The following is a 25954-nucleotide window of genomic DNA, read 5'->3' as shown; positions in this document are numbered from 1 at the left end:
GCAGATAGTGTAAAGATGTAAAGATACATAAGGTGTCATGCCAATATGAACAAAATATATTGTCTGTTGGTCCACTCATGAAGGGAACAGTGATGAAATACGAAATGAACTGGAGGAATTATTGAAGTAAAAATCAACCGTTGAACTGAGCTACAAACAAAAGAACACATCTGTGCCACAGACAAAATGGAGTAGAGATCAGGTGACCCCTCCTGTATTGTCAATACACATGCTTGTCTGTTGAAGACTCCACGTCTGAATTAGCTTTGGGGAAAACATATTGAAATGGAAAAACAGTCCATTTCAATGCCAACAACTCCGATCTACAGGAATACAGCTAACAAAGACCTTTGCAGACAGACTTACTCAGAAGCCAAGGAACAAATATTTTGCACTGAACAAATATTTTGCTTCTGTGTTCACTATAGAGGATACAAAAACAAAATTCCAGTAATAGCTGTAAATGAGGAGATGGAAGGAAGAGAGGAACTTGGTGAAATTACAATCACTAGGGAAGTGGTACTGACCAAACTGATGGAGCTGCGGGCTGACAAGTCCTTGGGTCCTGATGGACTTCATCCTAGGATCTTAAAAGAGGTGGCTAATGGGGTAACAGATGCGTTGGTGTTAATTTTTCAAAATTCGCTAGACTCTAGACAGGTTCTATCAGACTGAAAAGTAGCAAATATAACCCCTCTATTCAAGAAGAGAAGGTGGAGGGGTGGGAGGCAGAAAACAGGTAACTATAGGCCAGTTAGCTTGATGTCTGTCGTGGGGAAGGTGTTAGAATCGATCAATAAGGAGGTTATGTTTTTTTTTTAGTTTTAGAGATACAGCAGTGAAACAGGCCCTTCGGCCCACCGAGTCTGTGCCGACCATCAACCACCCATTTATACTAATCCCATATTCCTACCACATCCCCACCTGTCGCTATATTTCCCTACCACCTACCTATACTAGGGGCAATTTATAATGGCCAATTTACCTACCAACCTGCAAGTCTTTTGGCTTGTGGGAGGAAACCGGAGCACCCGGAGAAAACCCACGCAGACACAGGGAGAACTTACAAACTCCACACAGGCAGTACCCAGAATTGAACCCGGGTCGCTGGAGCTGTGAGGCTGCAGTGCTAACCCCTGCACCACTGGGCACTTAGAAAAACTCAAGGTAATCAGGAATATTGCATGCTACCACTCTACACTCCACTCTCTATCTTTTCTTGTGTGTGCATGTGTGTGAATGCGTGAGTAAGTGAAGTAGTGAATATTTTTCAGCTATTGTGTAAAAGTAAATATTTTTCTTTTTTTTTAGACTATGAGAAAAGCTGCCATTATTTGATCCATAAAACATTTGGATTAAAACACTATTTTTAAAACACTATCTGCAGTCAGTTGAGAGATGAAAAGTGGAAGTCACCCACACCACTTCCCATCTTTCTGTAACACTGTGCAAACTGATCAAGCTTTGCCCTTCCCAATTTTATCTTTAGAACCATCTGATTGTGCTTTTGCTTTGTTACATATTTCTAGCGTAATAATACATACAACAAAATTGGAGGGCTATGGGGAAACTGCAGGGGTGTGGAACTATCTGTATAACTCTTTCAAAAAAAAAATGGCATAAGCACGATGAGCCAAAGGGCCTTCTTCTGTGCTGCAAGATTCTGTGCCAGGCATGAACAGCTGTTATTGTATTGCGAGACTTAGAAGAGGTAAGTCAAGTCCTATAAACAGGCAACGCTTCTGAATCCTGGGTAAAGTGCAATGCGGCAGGATATTCTCAATCAAGCCATTCCTCTCAGTCCCCTGGTTAGGTAAGGCCAAGATACTCACCTCAGCTCCTGATACAGTGCAATGAAGAACCCTACAGCCAAGCCATATACATCGCAGTACTTCACAAAGTTTTGATTCCCTTGTGCAGTAATACTATAGAGTTCCTCAATCAGGCCTCTCCCTTCAGTTCCCAACTACTGTGCCAGCATGGAAAGAAAGTATCTGCATTTATATAGTGCCTTTCATGACCTCAGGACATCCCAAAATCACTTTACAGATGATGAGATTTTTTTTTTTTGAAGGTTACTGTTATAATGTAGGAAACGTGGCTGTCAATAAACGTACAGCAAGGTCCCACAGCAGCAATGGGATAAGGTCCAGATAATCTGTTTTGGTGATGTTCTTTGAGAGATAAATACTGGCAGAACTCCCCTGCTCTTTTTTGAAACAGTGCCACGAGATCTTTTATATCCACCTGAGAAGGCAGATGGGGTCTCACTTTAATGTCTCATCTGAAAGACAGAACCTCTGACAATGAAGCACTCAATTGTTAGCTGAGATTTTGTGCTCAATTCTTTGGAATGGGACTTGTGCCCAGAACCTATGGATTCAGTGGCGAGAGCAATACCGCTTAGCTACAGCTGACCCTTGGCAGGTTACACTGATGAAACACTAAATAAAAGTGCTGGCCTATGCTGAATTACCTGATCTGAGCCAAGGGTGGCAGCAGGCGCACTGAAACTGGTCTCAATGCTCAATTAGGCAAATTAAATTCAGCCAGGATTACCACTCTTGATCAATATCCTGCTACCTGTTGGTGGTGCACATGTCTGTACTACAGATGAAGCCTGATCTACCACAGTCAAATAGCTTGCCAACACCACATTAGAAGTGACTGGCTTATCCAAAGAATTAGAAAATAGAGGATAAAGCAAGTGTAAAAGTAAACTTGTTAAAAAGCAAGAGTGGTCACAGCAGTGTGCCAGGATAATGCACAATCCTTGACTCATTAATTTACACACGTGCTAACCATAGGCAAGCACAAAGCACAGGCCACAAGCCTCCCCATCGTGAGGTGTGGAGTAATCAGAGAACGTTACCCTGTGCTCTTCCTAATGGCCCAGTTTTAAAGCAGGATTAGCTGATGCCTGGGAATTGGCTCCCGGCCAGAGGTTAAGCTGGAGCACAGGGAGGCCAGGAAAAGGGAGAGAAAATGCTTTGAAAATAATACCAAAATTTAAGGCTTACACTGGCTGAAGAAAATTGTATTAATTAGCTAGAACCCTCCTTTAAATAAGCTCAGACCACAGGTGACAGACACTAAGTGGAGACCTCCTCCACTGTACCTCACTAGTACTATTAGGTTAAACTCACCCACATACATCAATTTTCTCCATAAATCCCTCCCAGCACCAAACCTTCAAAATCGGCGTGTGGATTCAGCTATGGAGTATCTATACTGCCTGGGAAACTGCATTATAAACTGGATTCAGGCAACACTAAGTATTTAAAAAGACAGTTTAAAAAGACATAATTCTGTTATCTCTTCGTTTCAGCCATTCTCCTTTCTCGGTTACTCTGCACTTGACCCATTGGTCAAAAGAAATGGTACTGAACGCAGTCACCAGCCCCGAAAAATACCAGATTGTGCTGTGAAGTCCTTTGAGGGAAGGACTCACTACATTGATTTTTCCTATGAGCCTCGGGAGGCACCTTGCCATCACTCAGTGCTCCACAATATCCAGGCCCCTCTCCTTCCTCCAACACAACCCTCACCTATGCACATTACCCGTACTACCACAATTATCTTTTTCTCTGTCCTTGACACCTTTCTCTTCTGAAGTTAATACATGTAGGTGGCGAGGGGGATATGGGTCAACAGAATGTCCAGTGCTGAAGAGGCCAGACTTCATGCATGGGTTGCAGAGAAACAGCCAAGTCCCATCCTGTTCCCAACTGACAGTCACATCCTTCAACCCCACCCGCCACCGACAACACACACATTTTACCAGTACTATGAAAAGCGACTAGAAACTCTGACTGACTTTTCACATTTAGGGTGTAATTGCAATACCCTCAGTACCCCAGCTGACACTAGCACCGACTACCTAGCTCAGTGGCACTTTAAGCAGTACATTTACCAACTGAGTGAATCAGTTCTTCTCATAAAAGAGAGAACTTGAGACCTGATATACTTTAAGGATTGTTAAACAGTTGGAGCTGTGTGGGTTGACCCCAAGTGCTCTGCTGTGTTTAACTTCCAACAGCCACAAGGCTGCAGTACTGATGCTGAGTGGCCGGCATTTAATTAAAACGTTCATCACACAATCGCTGGCAGGATTTATTTCATTACATCTATGGGAAAAAGTCCCTCAGTGTTAATGTTTTTAATATTCCTCACTGCTCTAAGGTAATTTTCAAGGATATTGAGAATCAGCAACAGACATAGGCACAGTGCCTGGAGAGGGTGGCGGAGAGCAAGAAATGCTGTAAACCTGCACACACCTCATTAATGGTGCATAAAATCTGGAAAATAAACTTAAATAAAAACAGTGCATGTTGGAAATACTCAGCATCTGGGGGCAAAGAAACATAGTTAGCATTTCAGGTGGTTGACCAGTTGTCAGAACTTCAAAACGTTGATGTAACAGGTTTTAAGCAGGTACAGAGACAGGAAAGGTGAGTGGTATGGGGGAGGGGGTGAGGGAGAACAAAGATGGAGATCTGTGATATGGTGAAATAAATTGGTCAGATTCTAATCCTCAACATTTCATGTTAATACTTGTTAGCACACTTAACATTATTTAAAGCTCAATGATATTCAGATCTTGTTGGCACAGTGAATGAAGATAAGAACATAAGAAATAGGAGCAGGAGTAGCTCATTCGGCCCTTCGAGGCTACTCCATCATTCAATATGAGCATGGCTGATCTCCTACCTCAACTCCACCTTCCTGCACTATCCTTGTATCCCTTAATTCCCTCAGTATCCAAAAACCTATTGATCTTGGTCTTGAATATACTCAACGGCCTGAGCATCCTCAGTCCTCTGGGATCGAGAATTCCAAAAATTTAGAACCCTCAGTCGTAAATGGCCACCTCTTATTCTGAGACTGTGGCCCAATGTTCCCCTTAAGCTGCGCGCGTGTGCCGCCATGCAGCAATCGTGAAGGTATCCTCACAAGCTGCCCCCTTTAAGATACTGCATGTGCGCAGCCGCTGTACCAGGTACTCAAATAAACAGGCCACACAAAATTTAGGAGGATCATTGTTGCGACCCCTGGTTCTAGACTCTCCAACCAGAGAAAATATCCTTCCGGTATCTACCCTGTCAAGCCCTTTAAAAATTTTATACCTTTCAATTAGATCACCTCTCATTCTTCTAAATTCCAGGGAATACAGACCAAGTCTATTCAATCTCTCCTATTTGGACAATACCCAGGAAACAATTCAGTGATCCTTCACTACACTCCCTCTAAAGCAACTATATCCCTCCTTAGGTAGAGACCAAAACTGTACACAGTATTCCAGGTCAGGTCTCACTAAGGCCCTATATAATGCAGTAAGACTTCTTTACTCTTACATTCTAATCTCTTGGTAATCTCCACATTATATTCTATCTGCCATATTCTTGTCCACTTACTTAACCTGTCTATATCCCTTTGCAGCTTCTTTGCATTCTCCTCACAGCTTTCCCACCTAACTTTGTTTTGTCAGCAAAGGTGGATACATTACACTAGGTCCCCTCGTCTAAGTCATTGATATAGATTGTAAATAGCTGAGGTCCAAGCATTGATCCTCGCAGTAATCCAATAGTTACAACCAATAGGGGGGTGGTGGGGGGAACGTAAAATTCAGCGCCATGTCTTAATTTTCAGAGTTACGATCCTTTTCCTCTGTCTTTATCCTTCATCATTCGGGCTATTTCCCCCTCCTTTTCCATTTTGCCTACCCCTTCTAAAAGTCAAGTATCCTGGAATATTTAATTTCCAACCATGGTCACTCTGGAACCATAGAAACATAGAAAATAGGAGCTGCAGTAGACCATTCGGCCCTTCAGGCCTGCTCCGCCATTCAAAAAAAGATCATGGCTGATCATCTAATTCAGCATCCTGTTCCCACTTTTTCCCCATATCCCTTGATTCCTTTGGCATTGTCTCCATAATGGCTATTAGATCAAATCCAATTATTTCTATTAGTGCTATTAATTCATCTATTTTGTTGCGAATGCTTGGTGCATTCTGATATGGTGCCTTTAGCTTTAACTTTTTTCTACTTTTCCCAGATATCACCCTAGTCACTAATGCCCTAACCTTCGTTAAGCTCTCTATCCCTTCCTGACCCACCCTTCGTATTTTTACCTAAATCGTTACTCTGCTCTATAGCCTTGACATTTTTCTTACTGCTTTTGAATTTACCCTTTCCTGAATCTTTCCACTCCACCATCCACCCACCCCCCCAACTTTTATTAGTTTAAAGCCCTATCTACCATCCTAGTTAATCAAGTCACAAGGATGCTTGGTCCCAGCCCAGTTTAGTGAAGCCCCGTCCCAACGGAACAGCTCCCTCTTTTCCCCAGTAATGGTGACACTTCCCCATGAATCAAATGAAACTCCTGCCTCCCACACCACTCTTTCAGCCATGCATTTAACCTCTAATCTGTTTATTCCTATACCAATTTACACATGGATCAGGTGAAAATCCTCCCCACCATCTCTTACCCGACTTCCTGAGACTATTCCTGTGGGTCTCTGGCAGTGACCTCTTGCAACTTGAATTCCTGCTTTCGGCCGCCAGCTGGATTCGAGTGGAAGTCAAAGCCTAAATATTTAATTGAGGCTCGGGGGTCAAAACCTCTCCAGGCCTCGGCATGTGAGTTTGTCTCACGTCCCCCAACACTTACCGATTACATTCCACACTTAAATCAGGGCAAAGTATATTTAGCGGTTTCTTTGAAATTGAGAAGTCCTCTATAATATAATCCTGTAACTCTGCTCTAATAAATGCAGGCTCTGTTGGAAAATGGAGAGTTTTCTTTCAGCATACATATGAGGCTGGTTCTCCAACAGTCTGACAGGAGAACAACCCATGGCGGAGAGGATGTCAGTCTGCCCCTCTTCTCCCAAAACCCATGTTATGTGTAAAGCAACTTTACAACTTTTTCAGCCACCCTACCTGCACTGGAAGGGTATGTGACACAGCAGTCGGAGAGTACGGGCCTCCTAGGTCATTCCGCAGTAGGTTGTCGCTGTGCATCTTCGTCTTGAGGCACGTGATGTAGCGGTTACAGAAGTCTTTGCAAAGTTCGTTGACCTTCTCCAACTCCAGCAGGTGAATTCGCAGAACTTGAATGGCTTTTACCATCTGCAACATAGAAAGAAGGGATTAATAGCCTGTCAATTTCAGCACAGTCAGTCCTTCTTATTGGGCTATTTCACACACTGCCCATTTACACAGGCGACTCACAACGCAAGGTCCTTCACCACATGTGGAGGCTATATTGTGGAGAAAACCCACATTACACCACTGTTTCACCTGCCTGAAGTGCATCCTGGAGAGTATGGCAACACTGTGCCATTGCCAGAATTGGAGGAGCGCAGAGATCGCAAAAGGCTGAAGGGCCTGGAGACAGGAAGCGCCGAGACCATGGAGGGAAGTGAAAACAAGGATGAGTATTTTAAAATTAAGACATTGTCAGTTCGGGAGCCAGTGTATATCAGCAAGCACAGGGGTGATGAGTGAACACGATTTGGAGTAATATAGGATTACAGTATCCTACTCAAATTACGAGTACTCAAACAGAAACTACCCTTTGTAATACAGAGCCATACAGACCAGGATGGTCCCACTTTCAATTTCTAATTAGCTGTCCCCAGAGAGTGGACTAAAATTAGCTCAGGGAGGGGAAAAAAAAATCAGCTAGTTTCTACTCTTGAACTTTGTTCAAAACCACTACTGGAAGAGAATGCACATGTATATATGCACACATGCGTATGTATGTGCATGCATCTGTCCCAGAGTGCACAGCTCTGATGTGTCCCCACACGTAAAATCTCCTCCCAACATTCACCAGCTAGGTTGCTGCAGTTAAGAATAACCTTGGGCGTGTTACCAGAAGATTGCTGGAACTGGGGGTGGTAGGGGGTGGTGGAGGTAGTGAGTGGGGGGGGCGGGGTGGTGGTGTTATGAAACACATTCACACCCATTCTGTATCTGATATCACACGAAGCAGTGTTAGAAGTCGATAGTCTTCTTAAAACCAGTGTGTGCTCCACAATGTAAAGCAGAGAACTTAGTTATGTCCAGTGCACATCATATAAAAAGGGGCTGTAATTAACACTGTAGTATAACACGCATCATAGAAGCATACATCATTTATATGGAATGAGTCAATAATCTTTCTGGTCTCTATTGTATCATAGCTACTGTGTCAATTAATCCTTCATATGTTCTTTTCTCCCAAGCCCTAACCACATGGTTCTACATTTTCCTTCATTGTGGAAAAGAGTCAGTACACTATCTCTGATTCTATTTTTTTTAATCCCCGGTGCTCAAAACTGAACTATTTCAGTCATCCTTCCCCCTACAATCAATAGGCTATTAAAATTCAAACTCACCAGTATCTGAATATTAGTTCTGAAGAAGGGTCACTGACCTGAAACGTTAACTCTGCTTCTCTCTCCACAAATGCTGCCAGACCTGCTGAGTATTTCCAGCATTTCTTGTTTTTATTCCTGAATATTAGTACCTGCTTAACCTCAACTTCCCTCTACTCTTCTCAATTTGTGTTTGTTTTTTTGTTGTTCTCAAGATCCGTCTGAGTTACGCTGGCAAGTCCACATTCACAGAACCAGAAATTTATGGCACAGGAGGCCACCATTTGAATCAGTACCAGTCAAAAGCGAGCTATCAAATGTAATCCCACTTTCCAGCTTTTGGTCTGTAGTGCATATTCAAGCAACTTCTAAGTGCTGATGAGGGTTTCTGCCTCTCAGGCAGTGAGTTCCAGATCCCCACCATCCACTGGGCGAAAAATTTCCTCCTCAACTCTCTTCTAATCCTTCTGCCAATTATTTTAAATCTACCCCTTCTAGTTAATGACCTCTCTGCTAAGAAAAGTAGGTCCTTCATATCCACTCTATCTAGGCCCTCAATTTTATACACCTCAAATAAGTCTCCCCCTCAGCCTCCTCCATTCCAAAGAAAACTCTAGCCTGTACAGTCTTTCCTCATACCTAAAATTCTCCATTCCTTGCACATCTTCAAAGATCTCCTCTGTACAGTCACATCCTTCCTGTAATGCGGTGATCAGAACTATATACAGTACTCTAGTTGAACCTATGAGGTGGTGAATCTTCTTCCTGAACTGCTTCCAGCTAATGTTTGTACAATTGGTAGCATCCTAGACCACATCAGACAGTACTGAGATAACAACGTAAGGTGGGGCTGACTAGGTAAGATTGGCTGCTCCTTTCCCTGAAAGGCACTAGAGAAGCAGTTGGATTTACACAACAGTCTGGCAGCTTTCATAGTCATTTTTTGCTGGTGCCGGCCCATATAGGACAGAGTTATTCAACACTTCCCAAGGTGGGATCCAGTCCTATAACCATTACAATCTTTATACACTGGTGTCCTGCACTCCATTTAGGTTTCTTAATACAAAAAAAGTTACGCAATCAAGACACTGGACAAGTTTATTGATTAAAAAAAAAGATTTGCATTTATATAGTGACTTTCAAAACCTCAGGATGTTCCAAAGAGCTTTACAGCCAAAGAGTACTTTTTAAAAATGTAGTTCTAATATAGGGAAATGCGGCAGCCAATTTGTACATGCCTAACTCTTAGAAGCAGTAATGTGCGAATGACCAGATAATCTATTTTTGTGATGAATATCAGCCAGGACAACAGGAAGAGCTCCCCTGCTTTCTTAAAAGATCCCATGCACTATTTTGAAATACATCTGAGCAGACAACTCTATTTAACGTCTCATTTAAAAGGTGGCATCTCTGACAGTGCAGCACTCCCTCAGTACTGCACTGAAGTGTCAGTCTAGATTTTGTGTTCAAGTGTCCAGTGTGGGAATTGAACCCGTGGCCTTCCAAATTGGGGAAAGAGTGCTATCCACTGAGCCACAGCTGTCAACTTTACACATGTCGAATGTGCAGAGGCAGTGGAGCTACAGGGCACCAATGCAAGTCCGACACAAGACCAGGCATGAGCAAACCATTATTTTTACTGGGTGTGCAGTGGGATTTTAATGAGTTAATTGTGCAGAGCATCTCTGTCTGGGGAGAATACCTTACTCAGTTTCCAGATGATACCTGTGCATTCCTAGTAATAAAACTCCCATAGTTGATCCCCACCTAACAAAGTAGGCAAGCGAGACTGAGCAAGAAGATTTGGATCAAATTCCCTCTACAGCAAAGAAGGGATTAAGCATAATTCCATAACTACAATCCAAGAGAGAGGAGCTTGTTGTTTAAGTCACTGTACAAGGGCATGGGGGAGGGGGTAGTTAATAAATATGCCAATTACTGCAGCTCATTTGTGCTGAGATTCTCATTTACTGCCCTGCTGCAGTATATCTGTCCTGATAAAGACCTACAGTCGGATGTAAAAATTGAACGGGTCATAAAAAATACAGATGCAAAATTAATTGACTTCACAGCGCTTTCTGGCTGATTTGGCAGATAATGATGAATTCTGACCTTTTCTAATTACTCTGCGAACGTACAGCCCCGTGGAAAGCTCAGCGATTATGAAATATGACAGGCTGTCCGAACCATTGCAAATGTTACCGGCTACCTATTCCCTTTTATGGTGCAGCAATCCCAGGCATTCTCCATTCTATTCCACCCAGCCACAGTCAGCAGCTTTTGCGTTAGGTTCTTTACACCCTTCTGTTTCAATTTTAACAGCACATGCAAGGTAAATCCTGAACACTGCCACCAAATTAAACCCTAACAGTAACAGGAGAGGGGCACATGCAGGTAAGGGCATTTCCAGCACTACTTGTGGACCAAGCAGGAGTGCTTTCTTTGGACCCCCTAATTTATCTGCAGTGATCTTCCTTCCGCCCTCTAATACAATCTTTAGCATCACCATGATTGGCTGACCTGCCCGTGATCGCACCTTCAGCACCCCTGCCCCCGTGATTGGCTGACTCCTGAACATCAGACCCCACCCCTCCCCACCCACAGTCTGAACATCACCCCTTCCTGCAATCCAAACGTCAGCACCCTGCTGCAATCCGATCTTCAGCCTGCCCTGCAATTTGATGCCGACGCATGATCACTTCCCTCCCCGGCGATCAATCCTTCCCTCCAGTCCTATGTTGCAGCCTTCTACCGCAGGCCCTCCCACCTGATAGCTGGTCCAACCTCTCGATCAATCCAGCTGCCGTGTGGGAAACAGGGAAAAAGTTTCAATGCAGTCCTGCCGTTAAATTCGGCAGTAGTTCCATGTTTGCCATACCTCTGGGTTTTCCACAAGCTAAAAGTCACTATCCCCATAAATATCAGGGCCATAGTGAATGAATACAACAACTTCCCAGAGCCTGAAAAACTCAAAATAACTCTCGTAAACAGTAAAAATGGATCAAGTGGTGGTTGTCTTCAAAGTTCCAGCAATGGAGGTGAATGAGCTCATTTAAATGGAGAAAGACAATCCTCTGAGGTAAATGCCACTACCCCATTTGGGAGTGAACTTGCTACATGGTAATCCATCTGGGTCGTCGTATATGAAGTTAAATGGCAGGTTGAAATTTCCTACAGTCTAGGGAATTATATTGGCTGGCTGGTTTCCTTCTTAAATCATTCATACAATATAACCATACCATTAGTTAGATATCCCTTGTCCTCTCTTTCTTCTCCCCACCACCCAAACCCACTCTCCCCTCCTTCACAGATGCACATAGTACTGACATTGCCTGCAGCAACATTTCTTTCATGTTGTCATGCTTTCTTTTGAAAGCAGCTAAGAGATAATTAAATGTTACATCAACCCTTCGGGCCCCATTAATATTAATAAAGCAAACAGTAATGGTGCTGAGGAGAAGCATCAGCCAATGAGTGCAAAACCACCTATTTAGGAAATCTCCAATTTAAAGAGAGCTTAAATCATGCACTTGTGGTCACAACCCAAAAGTGTTTTCCAATAAAAAAACTGCCAATCAACGTCTCTGTTTACCGTTTGTGTAATAATCCACAGTTAACTCCCCAGGATCATAGCTAATATTATTGCCAGAAGTGAGCAATCATTAGTGTCATTGTCAGTATGCTCAAATCCATGGCCTACAAGTCCCAGCTTTGAGCCCTAGGTGCTCAGTACTCAAGAGCTCATCAGCTCCGATTTGTACTTCTTTCAGCTGGTGGCTGCCAGAAAAGAGAATATTCAAACACAGGAGCAGGGAAGGGGACACAATCTGGCCACCTGCCCTTGTCATTGACCTATCGCACAATACAGCGAGTGATGTTCAGCTCCTGTGCCATAAAGATATGGCTGAGGCATCATACCAAACTAAATGAATGAAATGTCTGGCTGAATCCAGTAACATCGATCATTCATTCACCCACTAATCTGATGATGTTTCGTCTACATGGATCAAGTTATTTTAATTTAAATCTTTTGAAGTGAATGAGTTAATTCCAATCTCCAGAAGATGTTAGAGCCCCTCTGGAACTCACTTCCTATTGTCTGTTACCCTCTTTGTTAAGGAGATTCAAATTGTGATTGTGGCTTACCCCAAAATACTCCCATCGCTGAAACCACGTTAGAAACTCCATTGTCTACAGGGATGCTACAACTGATGTAATGTACCTGGACTAGTGAGGTGAAATAAAGAAATCAGACAAGGATTGGAAATCTATCATTAATGCTAATCTCTGTGGTAAAGTGCAACAGTATAGATAATCAGAGAGAACAGTTTTCGACCTGCACGGACTCCCTTGATTGAGTAGCCTGCCGCCACTCACCGTCTAAAGCTTCCACAAGAAGAAAAGCTCCTGGGCCAAAATAATACAGTACAACCCAGCAAGGAGTCAGTAGCTTTGACAACAGAAAAGATTAAGCTAGGATGGCAGAAAAAGAGACTGCTCTTCCAGACAACTGCTGACCATGGCGACACATTAATTGACAAGAGTGAATAATGCCACCACAATGAAACCAGGTAGACTAAAGAGAGGAGAGTCTATACGCTGTCTGACTCTGTAGCATGCCAATGGGGTAAACATCACTAGTTACAATAGCTACAAGAAGAAACTCTTATTCTGAATATAGTGCACAAAAGGTAATAAGCACCTCATCAGTAGATGTTTTGCCATAACCATAATGGCAATTGATATTGTCCCCTTCAATGTTCAAAAGCAGGAGTTGAAGAGAGGGCTTCCACTGAAAGGCCTTAAATCCATTTCTAATGGAACATCTAGTTATGATTAATTTGAATGATTGAAAAAGTATTACTGAATCCGCGACCTCACATAAATGAAATATAAGAATATTTTAGCAGCCATTACATTTGTACTTAGCTACTCATTACACGGGAAATACTTCATTATTTTTTAACCAAGAATAGTCACCAAAGAGTAACACACCAAGCTGTCTATCTCTGGATCATCACTGAAGAAGGGTTTATGCTCTTGTTCCTGCTGGTGAACGAAGTTCTCGATGTCGACATCAAAGCTTGCCGAGGTAATGCACTCTGATCCTTGCGTGGCCTGCTCACATTTCTCAAACAGGAGAGCAAGGAGTGGAAAGAGCGGATGTCTGAGGGGGAGGGGGGGGGGGTGGTGGTGGGGGAGAAGAGAAAAGAACACAGAATTGAAATGGTCAACATTGACTTACTAAATCAAATGAACAAGAAATTAGGAATCAAAAGTATTCATACAGCTACTGTGGAGATATTCAGCGATTGGAATCAAGTTCAGAGACAGTACAATTTGAAACTGAAACAATGTATTACCACAACAAGACCAATCCTTCCCTCAGTTTGTTGGTCTCAATCTAATTCCTGGAAGAAAATGGGCCCTCATTATTAACTTGCAATCGCAATGATAACTTATACTATCTTGCACTCTTCATATACTTGCAAAACTTTAGGGGAAGAGTAGGGGGAGTGGGACTAATTGGATAGCTCTTTTAAGGTGCTGGCACAAGCACGATGGATGAATGGCCTCTTTCTGTGCTATGTGATTCTCAATGGTACAGTAAAGAGAGTGCCTTGGCCCCAATGACTGAAGATTGCTTGGGCAAGGTGGGGATAATTTGAATAGAATTCTACAGAATCATGAAATTGGTTTGGTGGGGCGCTGGGAGCTCACAGATCTAGGCAAGGATGTGGCAGAGATGACTTTAGTAAACTGCTGCTCAGTTCCTTCTCACTACACTTTTACCAGAACTGGAAAGTAGTTCCAATAGTGGCATTGGGGGGAAACAAATCTCTGATGGACAACGCTCAGTTAATAATTACTGGAGAGCATTTATCACAAATACTCCCCATCAAATATGAGAAAGCATTCACAACACGAATCAAACCGTCAGCAGAAAATACAGACTGGCAATTGTCCCTGTAAACAGTACATTAGAAGAGCCCATCAGCAAAATGTTTTTGGTGCTTACAATGTGCGCATTTTTCTAATTCTAGATGTTTAGCCTTTGTTTTATACAGCATAAACATCTTGCACAAATGAAAACGATCGATATAATTTGTCCACTGGATTTCGTAACTGATCATAGGCAGGTCACTTGCATGTTTGGTTAAAAATCTAAAAATAGATTCTCCTTGTGTTTTTAAAAAGGTCACATTATTTCCACTTCCCCATTCTAGGTTACAGACTACTGCCGTCCTATTAGTAGACAAACACATTAAGTTCTGGTAACACTCCTCTCCTTTATTTTAGCTATGTTTTGCCTGTTGATTTTAATGATTCTGAGAAAATGCCATCCAGAGGAATATCGTCAAGACTAATTCCCAGCCTTTTAAATCGCTCCAACCGCATGTCTCATTCCAGCCAAAGATATGCCACAAGCTCCTCCTAGTCTTCAACTACATGCTGCCTCTCAGGGATGTCAGCTCTTGCACTAACAATACTCAGCTGTATGGTGCCAGCAGTATTACTAACTGTGTGGCTACTGCTGTTCCAACCAACTGCCCGACCAAGTTCTGAACCAGCTGAAACATCTCAACAGTGCAACATCACCAAGAAGTAATCTCGTTTAATTCTCACCAGCACTCTTCTTCCAATGTTTTCACACCCTCTCTGACTACTCCCACACCATCCCCCCCATCACTGGCATTTCCCCTGATCCCTTATCCCATTATCCTGGTAATTAAAACTGGTTTCATTCCTCAGCCATAACATCCCTCACCTTCATCAGTGCAAAGTAAAAAGAAAGGTGGGTTGATTTTCACCTAATACTTTAGGTACTAAAGAAGTGAAGAGGTGGTCAAGATGGGGTCATCAGGTGAAACGCTGGTTTTGCCTCTGTTTGGCATAAAAGCCATCGTGGTACAGGAGTTGAAGCCAGTGCTAGAAATGTTAACCTGGAGGCTTATTAAACAGCTGGCTGCCACTTCAATTGCCTGCTAGCGCTCACTAAACATGCTGCTCGGCCATTTTGGTGGCTGGCGCTTCGGCTAATATCCCCTCCTAACAGCGACCAGCTGCTTTGGAGTAAACATGGTGTTGATGTCAATTTCAAGTGCTACTTAAAAGGATACTTACAATTTCATGATCATTGCTGCTGGAGCTGTGAAGAGGACCTCTGAAAGATATCGGAAGACTTTCTGGGACATTTAGTCAGGACTTCAACATTCGAGGAACATTTATTCCCGAAATTCCGAGGACTTCACTTGGAAGGAGTAAATGTTGCGCTACTCCACCTTAATAGGAGCCACCAGAATAAAGGGACTGGTTGGTCATGGGCACCTTGTTAGGGGTCGTCCTTGGGCTGGACAAGGAATGGGAGGAGAACATGAGACCAGGCAGAGCTGTACCAAATGCAGCAGGAGAGGGGGACAGAGGGGCGAGGTGGCATCCTTCCCTCCCACTGCAGGTACAAGACGTCCGTCCTCCTCTCGACCTCCTCCATCAGGACCTCCAGCGCCGCATTCAAGAACTTGTGCACCCTCTCCTTCAGTCCCTGAGCCCTGCTGCTGTGTGCCAACCAAGACACCACACACCTTCAGTGGAAGTGGTTGCAAGGAGCCCACTTACACAGCTCCACAAAAATTATGTCTAATTAGCACTTGAGTACGAAACCTGTAGGTTTCTGATTAACACCTGAGGCATGTACAAATCATGACAATCAATGCCCGAAAATTGCATGTTAAATCTGGACTTTCAAACTGTTGTTTCTTATTAACACAGCATCCATTTAACGCTTTTTCCATTCTTTGGCTGAAATAGCCCCCTAGTAGTTTAAATATTATGTTGGAATGTTGCTCCTTCATCTGAAGGACCAGGTTAAGTCCAAGCAGAAGCAAAGCATGGGTAAGAAGGACTCTTCTAGGATGAGGATTTGAACAGCGCAGTGTTTTAGAACCTTAATCTCTCAATTCTGGAATCCTGTGCAGACTGAGGACTGAAAGTCTGCTCTCTAACTTTGTTAACAGATTCTGATTGAATTGAGTTAGCAAATATGCCAAACTGTTCTCAATGAGCATGAGTCAACAGCTCCTTCCCTCCACCAATAAAACCTAGTAATGACATAATCACCTCTAACCTAGAGCTGTAACTCCCACTAAACTGAATTTCTCATGCCACTGAATCACATTTATTGCAAAACCTGGCAAAGGCTCCCAACAGGCTCTAACTTTATCAGTAGAATTCCAGGACCACATTCCAGCTGCCAGGAACAGCTGCCGGAGCTGAAAGTAATTTCTCAGTGTCCTGTCGGATGAGTTCAGCTGACACGAACACAGATGCAGTTCTGCAGTGCACTACTTCTACTCTAGAAAGCACAGAAGGTGTTTATAGAGGCTGTAAAAACTTGTAACACCTAGTTTAGCAGAATAGCTTGCTTCCTGAAATAATGCTAGTAAAATACTGTTCAAGTAAATTTCAGAAGTGATCCACAATCTTTCCTAGAACTTGTTTGGTCCAATCAAACTTACGTCTCAAAGCTAACTGATCACTTTATAAACTACATCAATCACTCCTGCCCTCCACCCCACATAGACCTCTCCCTTTCGTTCCTTATATACTCATATCCTTTCCACCACCAAGGCTGCCTACTTGCACCTCTGAAACATTGCCCGTTTCCATCCATGCCTCAGATCATCTGCTGCTGAAACCCTTAGCCATGTCATTGCTACCTCTTAATTATTTCAATGTTTTCCTGGTTAGCCTCCCACCTTGCACCTTCCATAAGCATGAGCTCATCTAAAACTCCATTGCCCATATCCTAAACTCACACCAAGTCTCATTCATACGTCACCTCTGCTCACTGATCTACATTGGCTCCCGGTCCGGTCACATCTTAATTTGAAAAATTTCATCCTTGCTTTCAAATTCCTCCATGACCTCGCCCCTCCCCGTCTCTGTAACACCTCCAGCCGTACAACCCTCAGAGATCTCTGCACTCTTCTAATTCAGGCCTCTTGCATATCTCTGATTTTTTATCGGCCCATTGGTAGACATGCCTTCAACTGCTAAGTTCTGAAATTCCATCCCTAAACCTCTCTCCTCCTTTAAGACGCTCCTTAAAACCTCTCTCTTTGGCCAAACTTTTGGTTACCTGTGTTAATATCGCCTTTTGTGGCTTGGTGTCAAATTTTGTTTGATAATGCTCCTGTGAAGGACCTTGGGATGTTTTACTAAATTAGATGCTCTACGTAAATGCGAGTTGTTGTTGACTGTACTTCAAAAATAATCACTGGCTATAAAAGTGTGTTAGGATGTCATAATGAAATGCAAGGCATTGCAGACTCAAGTTCTTACCTCTACTTTGAAGAAAGGTTTCAGAAAACTAAAGCAACATAAGCACCTGTATATTATTTGGAGAGTCTGCATTATGTACTTGAATACTGAACAACTGGGGCATGATTGGGGGAAAACAAGGAATATCAGAGACTCTGCACACCTGTCCTGTGGGGACAGGAACGAGCAACCTTATCTTTCAATGTTATTTCAAGCATAGCCTTTCCATCCCTGCTGATTCTAAGTTCCAGGCTATCATTCCCCTCATGCAGTTACACCAGATGTCAATGACACTGTTATTGTGCAATTTGCCTCTATATTATGCAGTATCATACATATATTTTATATCAGAAACTACCTATACCTGCATTTTATAGAGAACAGCCCACCCAAGGTAGGTCATGACTTCCATCGAAACACATCAGCCGATAGTGCTATTTTCCTCCATTCACTCACAGATACCTGATCCTTGGCCACGGTACATAATACCAGCACCACCCTCTGCCTCACACCCCTCCACCCACCCAACAAATTATCTTCAATCTTGCTCTGCATATCTTTGATGATGCCCTGCTCAGGACCAACAATCAATATCAAAACAAGTCACCGTGAACCACTGGATTACACTGAATAGATGAAGAAAAAAAAACAGACCTCCATCATTAGGAGCGCCAGTGACACATTTTGATTTTATAACATGACCGACTTTGGTACATGTCACTCTTAGAAATAAGCACAATTCCATTTGTTTATGTGGAATCTGTTTCACTCTTTGCCAACAAAAAGCTCACTCTTCACATTTCCTGGATGTTGACACCCCTGAAATTTAATAGATTTCAGTCATAATTAGAGCTAAACGACTGCTGTGTACATATTCTGCTCCCTGATCACTTTGCTCTAGTGTGTAAGAGAATCAACATATAGCAATTGCTATCAATCATTCTTAGTTTCTATTGTTATTTGAACTGAGAAACCTAGGTGAAGGACAAAGGCCCACAGGATTTAAAGGTTGAAAAGAGATGAGTAGGAGGCAAATCAAAATATAATGGCGCGATGATGCTAGGTTTAGGCTTTAAAAGCTGTTGGAAGGGAGTTCTGAAGGAGTTCCACTATTTTACGACCCAAGGAAAGAGTAAGCAAGAAGCAAAAATAAACCAACAACCTTAAGAGCAAGAAGAATGCTCACAAAAATAAATATGGTTCTCATCAAAATTCATCTCCTCACTGTTGCTGCATGATCATTTGTATTAGAGGATGAACAACCTACAGACTGTGAATTGAAATGTGACCACGACAAGTTGAGAAACTGAATTTAACTAATCCAGTAATTTGTAAACTGGCACCAGAAAATGCAGTTGGATTGTTGTAAAAACCCCAACTTATTCATTAATGCCCTTCAGAGAAGGGAATCTAGCACCCTTACTCAATCTGGCCTGCAACAGACTCAAGTCCACATAGAGTAGAGATAGAGTCGTACAGCACAGAAACAGGCCCTTCAGCCCACCGCGTCCATGCCGACCATAATGCCTATCTATACTAATCTTACCTGCCTGCATTAATTCCATATTCCCTCTATGCCTTGCTCATTCAAGTACCTGTCCAGATGCCTCTTAAATGTCGTTACTGTTCCTTCCTCCACCACCTCCTCAGGCAGCTCATTCCAGATACCCACTATTCTTTGTGTGAAAAATTTACCCCTTTGATCCCCTTTAAACCTCCTCCCTCTCACCTTAAATCTATGCCCTCTAGTTTTAGTCACCCCCACCATGGGAAACAGACTCTGGCTATCTACCCTATCTATGCCTCTCATCATTTTATATACCTCGACTATGTCCCCTCTCAGCCTCCTTGGCTCCAGGGAAAACAGACCCAGCCTATCTAATCTCTCTTTACAACTCAAGCCCTCCAAACCAGGCAACATCCTTGTGAATCTTTGCTGCACCCTCTCTAGCTTAATCACATCTTTCCTGTAGTGCGGCGACCAGAACTGCACACAGTACTCCAAATGCGGCCTAACCAACGTTATGTACAACTGTAACATGACGTCCCAACTCTTGTACTCAGTGCCTCGGCCGATGAAGGCAAGTATGTCATTCGCCTTCTTCACCACCCTGTCTACCTGTGTTGCCACTTTCAGGGAACTATGTACTTGCACCCCAAAGTCTCTCTGCTCAACAACACTCCCCAGGGCCCTGCCATTCACTGTATATGTCCTGCCTGGTTTAACTTCCCAAAATGCATCACTTCACACTTGTCTGCATTAAATTCCATTTGCCACTCCCTTGCCCACTTTCCCAGTTGATCTATATCCTGTTGTAACCTTAGACAACTTTCTTCACTGTCCACTATACCACCAATTTTGGTGTCATCTGCAAACTTACTAATTATGCCCCTTACATTCACATCCAAGTCATTAATGTATATGACAAACAACAGAGGGCCCAGCACCGATCCCTGCGGCACACCACTGGTCACCGGCCTCCAATCTGAAAAACAACCCTCCACCACCACCCTCTACCTCCTATCACCAAGCCAATTTTGTATCCAATTTGCTAGCTCACCCTGGATCCCATGTGTTCGAACCTTCTGGACCAGCCTACCATGCGGGACCTTGTCAAAGGCCTTGCTAAAGTCCATGTAGACAACGTCTATCGCCCTTCCCTCGTCAATCCTCTTGGTCACCTCCTCGAAAAACTCAATGAAATTCGTGAGACATGATTTCCCACGCACAAAGTCATGCTGATTATCCCTAATCAGACCATGCCTTTCCAGATGCATATAAATCCTGTAACATTTAAGTGACTGGCCTCTGAAGTACTCTAGCAAGCCACTCTATCGTAAAGCAAACCACTCTTGCACAACAAATTGCTTGCAGATGGACAATGCAATATGACAATGATGTAGCATGTCTGCATCTGTAGACAAAACACTGCCAACCAAGGTAAGTCCCAAATGGACTTGGTTTCCAGCCTGCACATATAGGGAAGTAAATGTAGCTTTAATAATAGATGGCTTGTAAGGGTATTCCACTATCAGTGGCACTCATGTCTGTACAAACAATCATGCACGTTAATCCTGCACATATGCAGTTGCCCCAGTCTCTGAATTCAGCCACATTAGAAATAGGGTAAGTTCAGCACCAAGGGAAACAGAACATTCAAAGTGGTTCTGTAAAATAAACTAAGGTATCGAGTTTGGTCCACAGATTCGACTGCACTACTTCAACTTTATACTGTGCCAATCAGACAAATACTGAAATTGTGGGGTCTTTTACTTTTAATAAATTTTAAAAATGTCTTATTTTTTTGTTAATATTGAATTCCTGACGAAGCTGAACAGAAGGCTCCTTTTTTTGAGTGTGAAGATTTTGCACATCATAACTGATCTGTCTGATCCCACTTTAATGTGAACCTGTGAATCACAGCGGAATGAAAGGAAATAAGCATTGCTTGCCTCGATCTCCTCCTCCCAGAGGAGCTGGCAGGAAGATATGAAAGGCAAATTCCAGCAAGTATTAGCAATATGAAATTTCTGCACCTTATGAACCCTCACGGTCAACAGATGCCTCCTCCTGCCATTTAACAGCCTCGAGATCAATTACAAGAGAAAGACGGGAATTGGCCCAATACATGGGTACCAAATTGCTTGGAATTAATAAGGCAGTCAAATATTGGGTGTCGAGAGTTCAAGTATTTCTGACCCGCAATGACCTGCACTCACCACATTAACTCCTCCAGTTCTTTTATGAAGTGAATTTAAACAGTCAAAACACGAAAAAGAGGAAAATATTCTTTTGAAAACTGACTGGCTGGAACATGCTCAGTGGTGGCGGATGGGGGCGAAGGGGTGAAGAGGGGATTTGATTCTGAGTCTGTACAAATATGCAGCTAAACTGCTGTGACATTTACTGCAAATGAGAGGTCATTTGCTGCCTCTAATAAAAAAAAAGAGGATTTGACATTGCCTAATAAAGGCAAATGAATTCATGTAATGGGCTAATTTAGCACATTCAGCACTGTTCTGCTTGCTAGCTGAAGCAGCAGAGAGCACAGGCAGGAATACAGAGCGGCTACTACTGCTGGCAGTTTTCCACTTAACAACTCATTGCTTCAGTCTCATTCACTCCCAAATGGACTGAATCTGCTCCTTTACATGGTGCTCTTTAACCCCAAACCAGATGTTGCCTGTGATTTGTTCCAAATGAGCAGCCTCCATGTTAATAGGGGAGGTTCAAGAAACTGACCTGAAATAGCACAGTACATCTGAGCTAGATTTAACCATACGTTCCTGAATTCCAAGTGCAAGCTGATAACAGCACAGTGAGAGAAAAAGGGCATCTGAGACCTGAGTGAACAGGACAACCAGCAGGGTATTTCCTTAACCAATAAGATTTAAGAAGTGGGATATAAACAGTGGAAGGACAGAGGAGGAGGGTGAATTAAGGGAGGTGAATTCAATGTCAAATCTGATATGGAAGGAGAAATAGAGGGGGAAAGAAATATTGGCTTGAGAAAGAAGAGACACAAAAGTAAAGTCAGAACACAATTTAAAAATTAGAAGTTAACACTTTTCATAGGCCAGATTTTGCTGTAGGACAGAATCTAAGGGCGCCTGTATGAGTTAGACTTGCCCTTGCACATTTAGGGTTTTGTGAGGGAAGTTGCTGAAGGTGCCAGCTAATAATGACACAGTGAGGGAAACAGGGCATCTGGGACCTGAGTGAGCTGGGCAAGCAAATGTGCATTTCCTTAACCAATAAGATTGAATGGTTGTGAAATTAGCAGCTGAGAAGGAAGTGTAAATAAGAGTAGGTGAATTGAATATCAAATCAGGTACAGAAAGAGAAATGTTTGAACCTGACCTCTCATTGTCTGTATGGCCTGGTTACTTTCTGGGTAGTGCATTCGATGAACTGATTTAGGAGGTGAGCAGTGGTTTGTAATCTAATTTTTCCTTTTGTCTTACAGCTGCTCACCTTTTCCACGTGCTCTAGATTCCCAAACCGTCCCAGTCGGACATCCAATTGACTTGTCTTTCACCAATCTGTGTCCTGGCACAATACTCAGCTATTGCTAGCCCTGTTGGCACCAACCTTGGTTTACTCATGCCACAACCAGACAAGCTGCTTTCTGATCCTCTGGTGCCACTTGGCTAATGAGATTCATCATTAACATTGACATGAAGACCCCCACCTGCCAAGAATGAGGCATATTAATTTTGTCATATGAACATTGATTTTAAACTGTTGCTGGAGTGAAGAAAGGACTTGTTTTAAAAAAAAAAATCACCAACACTTGACTGGAAAAACATTAGCATACTAACAGACAGTGGTTGGAGAGACAAAGGACTATTCCCTGGTCCACTTAACCCTAAATGGACTGTGACCACCAGACACTAAAGGTGAGGAAGCTTACACTCCAGGATGACTGCTAGACGGCAGAATCCACAAACCGAAGTGGTCAAACCAGCTAGTCACGTGATTAACCTGCTGGGAAAACAGGGTTTTTAAAAAAAATTGTGCCACAGAGAAAGAGGCAGAAGGCAGTGTGCAACTGAAGCTGGAACAAGGAAGCCTCTCTCTCTCTCACTTTCTCCCCCAGCCACCGGACCCACGGAAGACACGTAAACCTCAAGAGAGAAAAAACTCCGACATCGAAACAAGTTGAAGCGTGAACAGGGCCCCAACGAATTGCAAGACTTACCAGCAACCAAAGACTCCACAGTGAACTTAAAGGACTGTAACTACCAGATATTGCCTCAAACTTTTCCCCTTTATTCCTTCCACTTTTTCTATCTCTATTGCGTATGCATGCGAGCATGGTCGCGCCGCATATTCATAGCCATTAACCGGATTAGAGTTTAAAATGAATAAACTTCTACCTTTCTTGTTTAAATCTAAGAAAACCTGTCTGAATTGATTTATTTGCCTTACCACTGGAAAGCGATGACCAAGGATTCACTAAGGGGGAGCTAAAAGACAGTGTTTTTAAAAATTAAACCCTGTTACGGTTAAACCAGGGAAAGGCTGAGAGCGAACCCCTAGACCCCTCTCACCTGGTCGTAAAAGAAATTAACAATATACAAGCTCTGGACATTTGCACAAAGATTCATTGATGTATGCTAATAACAGCATCATATGTACCAAACTCAGCAAAGATGCAAGCAAATTATCAAAACACAGATAATTGTGTCAGGAAGCACTTCTTCGCACAAAGGTCATGGAAACTTGGAACACTCTCACCAAAAAGCTGTTTAGGCGAATGGTGGAGTGGGGAGGGAGGGTGGGTCAAAACCGAGATTTATAGGTTTTTTGTCAGGCTAGAGTATTAAGGATTACAGAACCAAGGCCGGCAGATGCAGTTAAGATACAGATCAGCCAAGATTTAATTGAATACTTAGCAGACCAGGGGCTGAATGGCCGACTCCTGTTCCTATTTTACTATATAATATGACCAGCCTGATAAGCCATTGCTCATTTCTTTCTGGTCCTGTGCTTTATCGGAAGCTGACCTTTGTGCTCAAAAACAACTAGAGTTTGTAACATTAACACAGGGCTTCGATAGAGCAAAATTTATGGGATGCTATAAAACCTGGGAGGGTTCCTCTCTGGCTGTGAGAGTAATTGGTGTGGTACAGTACAGTACTGCATGTTAGGGAGCTGCCAGGTTTGTGCTGGGTTAGTTGATCTTAGCCCAAGTACTGGTTAAGAGTACTACAATTAGCCTCAGCACCCTGCGCTAAGGCTGAGCACCAATAAAACAAATCCTCTCAGGATTGGTTGCCATCCAAAGTTCCTGCGTAAAAGTGTGTATGTCTGAAAGGTCTTAGCATTGATGCTCCATGTGGTGGAATAGCCAGCCAATGGTCAGTATCTAGGTTCATACACGACGAATAGGCACTCGGGAAAGTACTGGTGAGCTATCAGTACTCTTAAAACAATATTCCAACGTGAGTTACTGCCCATAGAAGGCCTGGATTAAGACGACAAAAGTCAGAATTATACAGCACAGATGGAGGCCATTCGGCCCATCATGCCTGTGGCAGTTCTTTAAAACAGCTGTCTAATTGGACACACTGCCTTGTTCTTTCCCCATATCCCTGCAAATTTAATCTTTTCAAGCATTTATCCAATTCCCTTTTGAAAGTTATAACAGAATCTACTTCCACCTTCCTTTCAGGCAGTGCATTCTAGGTTATAACAACTTGCTACATATATAAAAATAATCTCATTTCCCCTTTGGTTATTTTGCCAATTATCTTAAATCTGGGTTTCCTGGTTAACAACCCTCCTGCCAATGGAAGCAGTTTCTGCTTATTTACGTCAAAACTCCTCATGATTTTAAATATGTCTATTACATCATCCATAATCTTCTCTGTGCTAAGGAGAACAATCCCTGCCCCTCTAGTCACTCTACATAACTGGCATCCTCATCCCTGTGTCTGAGATACTATTAGTTAATACCAGTTATCAGTGCGTCATTGTTCATGGCGATCAAATTTATTTCCCATGGTTTATCACTGTGCAAGACCTTCCCACACAGAATGTAATATAAAACCGGTAGACTTTCTCAAACAGAGAGCCAGCAGCCTCCATCCCACTGGGACGTTTTTACAAACCTGATACTTGGGGAGTCTTCAAAAAGGAGCATACAGCCTCTCGATAAATGTGAATTTCACAAACGTTTTTGATCTTGCGCACAGCACGACATCAGGAGAGAGAAAACGCACACATCTATTTCGAAAGTGTGCATCATTTCCCTGATCCCCTTCAGGCTTCAGTCATTGTTACAGAACCCCTGGGACAGGAGATTATAAAAAGAACATGAACTGAGTGTTAGTGCGTTCCTGGGAACATCAGCAACACAACATCCAAGTCCACCGGGGCACATACCGACAGCAAGTAACTGCCACAGTCAGAAAAACCCATGCTCTCAGAGGACGGGCGGGGAGCAGACAAGGTCAAATGCAAAATGTTAAAGTACCTCTGGGGCTGTCTCATATTTAGCTACAGTACATTACTTGGTCTCCTGAAAGAGAAAACAAAACAAAACAAAACACATTAGCTTTGGGCTAAATTATGGTTTGTTTTGATCTGCAATAATTCTCCATGGTCATTTATTGGCACAAAGCAGAGATGGGTGAATTAAAAACACAGATAAATCTAAAGTAGACTGAGCAACTGAGACAATGCAAATAATCAAAACAAATCTCTATTTGCAACTTTCAACCACCACCCAACCCCCCAGCCCCAACTTTCGCCCACCTT

At 42.9% G+C, this 25954-nt stretch overlaps 1 protein-coding gene across 9 annotated transcripts in view; it reads right to left on the bottom strand.

Moving 5' to 3' along the window:
• pknox2 (pbx/knotted 1 homeobox 2) overlaps positions 1 to 25954 on the bottom strand; it is a 435336-nt gene that overhangs the window by 88223 nt on the left and 321159 nt on the right. For all 9 annotated transcript variants that reach the window (XM_068053838.1, XM_068053847.1, XM_068053843.1 and 6 more), the window contains exons 5-6: positions 13363 to 13534; positions 6947 to 7135 (exon numbers count right to left, since the gene is read on the bottom strand). In XM_068053838.1, coding sequence (XP_067909939.1) covers positions 6947 to 7135; positions 13363 to 13534 — 361 coding nt within the window. The remainder of the gene's footprint in view (positions 1 to 6946; positions 7136 to 13362; positions 13535 to 25954) is intronic.

Source organism: Heterodontus francisci, chromosome 22 (genome assembly GCF_036365525.1).
Source record: "Heterodontus francisci isolate sHetFra1 chromosome 22, sHetFra1.hap1, whole genome shotgun sequence".
Classification (NCBI taxonomy): domain Eukaryota; kingdom Metazoa; phylum Chordata; class Chondrichthyes; order Heterodontiformes; family Heterodontidae; genus Heterodontus; species Heterodontus francisci.
The sequence above is the reverse complement of the archived record's forward strand: the minus strand, read 5'-3'. Positions and strand labels throughout refer to the sequence as shown.